At 43.0% G+C, this 7,312-nt stretch overlaps 1 protein-coding gene across 1 annotated transcript; it reads right to left on the bottom strand.

Moving 5' to 3' along the window:
- Positions 1–252: 252 nt before the first annotated feature.
- LOC148926291 (transcription factor RF2b-like) lies at positions 253–2,950 on the bottom strand. Its single transcript, XM_089057979.1, has 4 exons — positions 2,405–2,950; positions 1,366–1,498; positions 1,201–1,285; positions 253–1,038 (listed from the first exon to the last, which is right to left on the bottom strand). Exons 1-4 carry the CDS (start codon positions 2,746–2,748, stop codon positions 686–688), a joined length of 915 nt encoding a protein of 304 aa, XP_088914105.1. The 5' UTR covers positions 2,749–2,950; the 3' UTR covers positions 253–685.
- Positions 2,951–7,312: the final 4,362 nt, after the last annotated feature.

Below are 7,312 nucleotides of genomic sequence, written 5' to 3'. Positions count from 1 at the left end.
TGATAATATTGAAGGTCAAATTATATTTAGAAAATTTGTCAAAAATATATTGTAAAGATATTTATAAAAAATATGAGTATATGATAAGTTTATTAAAAATATATACCCTTTAAGTTATCGAGGGTATTTTCATCCTATAAAACTTGGAAGTAGTAAAAAAGTACTTCAAATGATATTAACCCATAGTTGATAGACCTGAAATGATATTTTCAAAGTTCACGGACCTAAAATGATACTTTGGCAAAGTTCGTAGACTAAAAAAGATATTCCCTCAAAATCTATTAGTAAACACAAACTGATGTGCAAGTCCCTTATAATCCACAGACAACATTAGCAAACTGAGTCACACAAAGCTCTACACAAGTGAAGCATTACCACCTTCGTGGTCAGATATCAAGCCACATCACAAGCTATGATTTCTCAGTTTTAACGAATACATCAAAACGCAGACGAAATGAAGTGATATGAACACTTAACCAGCTCCCAACACAAAAAAAAATGACAAACCTACAACACTAAGGGCCCTTCGGACTGCTGATTAAAACAACATGTTAATTCGAAAGAACGAAAAAATAATGAAAAAATGTGGACTGCTGATGATTCTGGATGTTAATCGCGGTGTCAGTCTATGAACAAGTAAACAAACAGATTTCTGGACCTTGGTGTGACAAAAAATAACCTGAAATCAGAATGTACTGCTGCTTTCACTTGCGGATATAGAGGGCCCTTCCGACTTCACATGAGTGCTCCCGTTGCTGATATCAAGACCTTGAAAACGCCCAAGAGGGTCTTGGTGCATTGAGTCGGAAAGCATGGGATGCTGCTGGTGATTTGACATGCCAGCTTGAAGTGTATGAAACTGCTGCATTTGCACGTTCAAGGATTCGTTTGAGCCAGCTTGAGGCTGGTTAGAAAAGAATGTCGTTTGGTTGTAGGGAAGATGCTGTGTAGTTAAATTGAACGTATCAGATGTGGTCGACATTTCTCCAGTTGCCACTCTGAGTCTTTCCACTTCCTGCCTCAGTGCTTCATTGAGTGCTGCATTTTAAAAGACAATTGTTCGAAAGTATTAATGACCGATGGCACAAATAGCTGGAAGGCGTTTGTACGGATTAAAAACTTCCTAAGTCAATGTATCACAGAAGATTTCGATTGTTTTACATTGATGAACCATTTAAGTTACTTGACACTAAAACATACCATCGCGCAGTTGAGCTTGCTGTTCCATGGCTTGCAACCGAAGCTTAAGCTCTGTATTCTCGTTACTGAGTCCAGTTGTGTCTCTCTGAAAGACGCGATATGTGTATCAGAAACATCAGGAGACTATGTTAACATAATTTGCTGGAGAAGTCTCAATGGATATACCTGGAACAGAGTCAGTTGCGCGGAGAGAGTAGTTGCTTCAGTTTGGAGGGTCTGAACTTTTCTCTCCAGTTCAGATATATACCGGGCCTTCCTTTCCTTCGATCGAGCAGCAGACTGCCGATTTGCCAGAATCCTGTATGACATACAGGTTGTGATTGCTAATAAAAGGAAATCACTGCCAAAATGCTGTCATGTCATCACATACTACAAAACAGGATAAGTAACTTCAAGCATACTAGAACATATAAAGAGCAAAAATCGAAAATTTTCAGACGAGCAGAGTAGATGCACGAGAAAATCGCAGAAAAGGCTGTTTATGTCATGGTACCCCCTCCGTTCCACCATAGTTGAGAGTCATTTTTCTATTTTGGGAATTTCCATCATAGTTGAGTCGGTTCCCTATCTGGTAGTAATAATTAACTTACTTTCTTTCCTACTCCATTCACTTTTCTACTTTATTCTGTATACTTTTTTTTCTCTCCGACTTTTCTCTTCCTCCATCACAATAAACATTTTTCTCTTAAATTCCGTGCGAAAAAGAAACGCTTCAACTATAGAGGAAAGAAGGGAGTAATAAGTAAAGCTCATACACAATATAGACATTGGCAGTAATAAGTAAAGCTCATACACAATATAGCCAACACCAAGAAACGATATCCAAAACCGAGAAAAAGTCAGGGAATATGATAAGAGAGTTCATTTAGTCTATATACCACACACCCACCAGTTGTTCTCACATCCGATGTTGGACATTGAGTCCGTAACAAAATATCTCAATCATCAACTAAATCCCAAATCAAGATCTTCACATCACAATGCTTGCCATCAAAGAACAACACAAACTAGTTGTGAATAAATGTCCGAGTTCACAGATCAATCCAGCTCAATCCTTACATAATTTCATCACAAATTCACCCATCAAAACTCAAGATCCATAGAGATGGATCAATCTCAAGATCCAATCTAAAAGTAACCTAGAAAACTCAGATCAAATTTGGAAACACAAGAGTTAAAAAAAGAAAAAGAAAAAAAGTAGTACCTTTTGGCGCGCTTGGGATCAATAGTCCAGAGCTCAGCGAGCTTATCCGGCGGCATAGCCTTCTTAGCTTCGATGGTGTTGTCATTGAAGAAGAAGCTGGAGCTGTCGACGGAATTGCTGTGGCGATGGCGAGGCCTGGTTTTGTCTGAGTCTTCGTCGGGAGGGGCAGATCCAGGGGCGGCGCTGAGCTTCTCTATGTCGATGTAGGTGGAGAAGGGATCGTCTTCCGATCCCATGTCGTCGGCCAGATCTAGGTCGTCGGGGAGGCGGAAATTGACCTCGGAGTGGGCGCGACGGTGGACTGCATTTGCGGTGGAGATTTGGGTGGACTTGGGATCTTGCATCCTGAATCACACACTCTCTCTCGCACACAATTGTTGTTGTGAGTGTGAGTTGAAATTAGAGGAAAGGAGGAGATGAGGGTGTTTGGAGTTGGGAGTGTGGTATATTGCAGTTGGGATGATGGCGAGTGGAATTAACTCTATCTGGTTGACGAGGAAAGAAAAAGGGAAATGTGGGAGGGAGTTGGGTGGACTTTTTACCGTTCAATCATTTCTTGGTGTGGGGTTGTGTGTAAGGGGATCAAGATCCAACACCTTCCATTGCTCATGCACTATATATTTTAGACAAAATTCGGAATAAGGGATTAATTTCACTGATCTTTCGAAATAAGGGATTAATTTCGCTGACCTTTCGTAATTTGGGATCGTGGCATGCATATTTTTCAGAATAAGGGATTTCTATTTTTTTCTTTTTTTTCTATTCTATTTTAGTACTCCCTCCGTCCCAAGATAAGTGACTTACTTCTTTTGGGCACGGGATTTAAGGAATGGTATTTAAATAAGTTAAAGTGGAGAGAGTAAAGTATGAGAGGGGAAAAAGTAGAGGAGAGAAGAGAGAATAAAGTAGGTGGAGAATAAAGTAAGAGAGATGACTTTTTGCTAAAAATGGAAATAGATCACTTATAGTGGAACACCCAAAAAGGAATACAAGTCACTTATCTGGGGACGGAGAGAGTATTATTTCCCTCCAATCATTTATCAATTGCCTAAATCACCCCTTTCAGATATTTTACTCCTAATTTCTACAAAATCACCGACCTTAATCACCCCCCTCTCCGTACGCTCCATCTCTCTTATCACGTCCTCATCTGGCAGTTGACGGCCCAGATGGTGCGGGTGTAGGTGGCGGCACCGAGGTGGGTGGTGTTATAAGCAAAAGTAGTATTTTGAGCAACTACTTGCTCCAATTGCTGAGCACCGTAATAATCAAAGTTTGGAAGAAAGCTAAAGGAAAGGAATAAGCACTTGATTGGAAAGTTTTCTGATGTCCTCCATTAAAGTTACATAAACTACTAACTGACAGAAACTACTTCAAACATAATCCTTTAAGTATGATGGTGTGCGAGTGGAGCGGTTGGACGCGGAGTGGTTGGAGCGATGAGTGGTAGTCTGGTTTTGGGTGGTGATAAGTCGTATTCTAAGCCTTGGTTACTGGTCAGTATGTCGTGAAATGCATGTATTATCTGCAAAACAGTTGCTTAAGTGTGCAGGATTAAAGTATCCAAGTCAGCAGGAGACGATTCAGGTGACGCAAGTGAAAAGGGCGCCAGAAGGGTGCGATACTGACCAGGATGCATGCCAGAGAAAAGGCTCGAGATGGAGAAGGAGGATAGCTGGGATGATCATTGACAAGGGCAAAAAGGTCAAAACGCGGGAGAAGTCTACCCTAAAAGCAAGGGCAAGCCTCCCTATAAAAGAAGCCACTTGGAGAGAGAGAAAGGGTTCGGATAGACGCCTCCTAAGAGTTCAGTTCGTAGTTTGACAATCACACTTAGTAGAATTCTCTCTAGAAGATCGATCCTTCAGCATTATCTTACCTCTCGTTCCTCGCCACAGCCATGGTTACTTGACGTCCAAGAGTCTGCCGGAGAAGTCATCAGTCCGCCGTTCCAGCCAGTTATCGTAGCAGTGTAGTAGTATCATCGCCCGGAGTGGCACAAACAATCTTAATCGCTTTCTTAGTTTAAAGTTTACTTTTGTTCGTCGCTAGTTATTTGCAAACACTCATCGCTGTTGCTCTTTTGAAGTACCTTGTTATTTTCCAACATTTACGTTATGAAGTTTCTATTTCGCATGTCACTTTGGTTTGAGTTCGCTTCATTCTGCCTAGGAAAGTCAGATTTAGTTATTGCATTTAATTTCTGAGTGCTTTCTTATCGGGAGTTGTTGATTCAAAAGTTGTAGCTATGTTTAGTCAAGTTTTCATGCATGAGTTTCCTTTCTGCGCCGTGATTACCACCTTGCATGTCAGTCAGTAGGAGTAAAGTTACAGTTTTACCGTTTAATTTGAGTTTAAGCATTTTAATCGATGGATCTTGAGTTTGAATTCATGAATCTGAAGTTTAGTTATGGTGTCTGTGTTCATATGATTTTTGTCAATACTTGGTGAGGAAGAAAACGTCAAAATCAACTTTATTTGGGCCACTTTTACTTTTAAGTTACTTTTACTTTTGTTCCCTACTTTTCAGATGTACTATCCAGACCTGTCAGAGAGCCCCAGCCAACAGATATACCTTGTAGCCTAAATTTCCTCTTTTAGTAACTGTCCACTTTCCATATGTCTCTGATACACCTTGTCCCCTATTTTCACGAACACTCCCACATGTCTGTTATTTTCCCGCCTACTAGTCAGTAGAGTACCACCTTTATTTCCCGTCTAGGTAAAATCTCAACCCAAGCGTGGTAGCTAACCAAAACACCCAGGAAAGTCACCACAGTTATCAAAACGTGTCCATCCTCGTGGGATTCGACCCTTACCTCCATTATACTAGCCAGTAGAAATGGGTTGAGGAAATTTGTTTGAAGCCAGGTCCCGGTTATCGTACCAACGACTCAGCTGGGTCGGGAATCACTTCCTGATCAGTTGGATACACTCAAATTTACATACGAAAACCACTAGGACAAAGAACCTGCACTTCAAACTGGCGCCGTTGCCGGGGATGGATGGCGTTCATACCTGTTATTGTGTGTGATCTTTTTGGTGTACATACTGTTTATAATTTTTCTTTTCTTTTTGTTTTCAGTTTATGAGAAGTGGCTCGGCTCCTGGCCAGTGGAGACCAAGGATACTTCCCCGAGGAACAATACTCGTTCCCACTCGTTCTGGCCTGTCGACGGCACTGTCTGACCTAGGCACGAGTAGCGACGAAGAGAAAGAGGAGCCAGAATACCAACTCCCGGAGCTTCCACCCCAACCAGTAAGAACACTAGTGAGAATGGCTGACCAAGGTGAGGACGATCCCGAGCTCGCAACGCTTACCGCGCACGCCGACGGAGATCCCCCACAAGCCATAGTAGTCACCCCAGGCCAGACCGCCTGTGATGTGAAACCCCACGTGATCGCAATCTTACCGACGTACTGTGGGAAGAGCTACGAGGGACCATACGAATTCTTAAATGAGTTCTGCAAAATCTGTAAGGCACAGAGGCGGCCAGCAGGAGCGAGCGAGGATGATTACAGATTGAAAGCCCTGCCTTTTGTCCTAAAGGGAGAGGCCAACACTTGGTTCATGCGCCTGCCAGCCGACTCTATCAATACATGGGCCGATTTCAAGTCAGTTTTCCTAGCCGAGTTTTTCCCGTCTTCAAAGACAAGTGCATTGAAGAGTAAAATATCGTGCATAAGGCAAGAATATGATGAAACTTTGAGCGAGTACTGGGAGAAGTACATGAGCCTTCTGGAGTCATGCCCCAACCATCGCATGAAGGAGATAGAGGTGCACCACACCTTCTATGAGGGGATGAACAGGCGAATTCATCATCTGGAGGCGATTTCACCCAGTTGAGAGTAAGTGAAGCCAAGAAGGTGTTACGTAAGCTGTTGAATGCAAAAAAGACATACGACAATGCTAGAGATGGGTACAGCAGAGAAAGGGTAGCGAGTGCTTCGGCTACTGACCAGGAGGAACGGATGGACTTGAAGATGGAGGAATTAAAGAAGGAATTGCTGACTGCAATCAAGCAGAACACTCCAACACCTTCTCCAACTGGAGGCCAAGAAGCCCCAGCACTACCATATGATCAGGCGGACAACTCGCTGGATGTGGAGCAAGCAAATGCCGCAGGATACTACAATTCCAACGGCAATTGGATTCCGGGGAAACAAAGAGATGCACCGTGGAGGGACCACCAAAATTTTCGATGGGGAGATGGAAATCAGAATCATAACCAAAATCAGGCTCCAAATCAACCCAACCCCCAACCTAACCAATATCCCAACCGCGGACCAACAAACCCTGACTACCAATCTAACTGGGTAGGAAGGAACCAGCATCCTCAGAACCAAAACTCTCAAAACCAGAACCCGAACCTTACTTATGTGCCACCCCATCAGCGAAACTCCCAAAACCAAAATCAAACCCAAATTAACCCAGGGCCGCAACATAACACCCACCACCAGAGCCAAAGTCAGTACCAGCACAATCACGACCAGTATAACCCTCCTGCCCAGTATAACCAGTATCCACAAAACCAAAACCAACAAAGTTTCTGAGGCTACCAGTCAAATCCACCACCCCAGTATAACAATCACCAAGGACCGAACCAGTTCCATCACCCGAACAGGCCAAGGAGGTCAATGGAGGACATGATGGGAGAGATGCTTGCCTCGCAGCAAAGCATTAAAAATGACTTGCAGTCCAGTAATGAAACAATGCAAGAAATGCAAAGTGCCCAGAAGGAACATAGGGCAAATATGGATATGATGACCAGGTAGCTGGCCCAGCTCGCTAACTCAGTGGGCGAAATGAAAGGGAACTCAGGAAAACTCCCATCTACAGTCCATGTACCTGAGAAGGCAAATGTGAGCAAGATTACACTGCGGTCCGGGACAGCCTATAATGGACCT

This window comes from Salvia hispanica, chromosome 5, assembly GCF_029641045.1.
Source record: "Salvia hispanica isolate PSC_SH4W2 chromosome 5, Shi_PSC_v1, whole genome shotgun sequence".
In the NCBI taxonomy this organism is placed as follows: domain Eukaryota; kingdom Viridiplantae; phylum Streptophyta; class Magnoliopsida; order Lamiales; family Lamiaceae; genus Salvia; species Salvia hispanica.
Note: the sequence above shows the minus strand (reverse complement) of the source record. Positions and strands in the feature narration are given on the sequence as shown.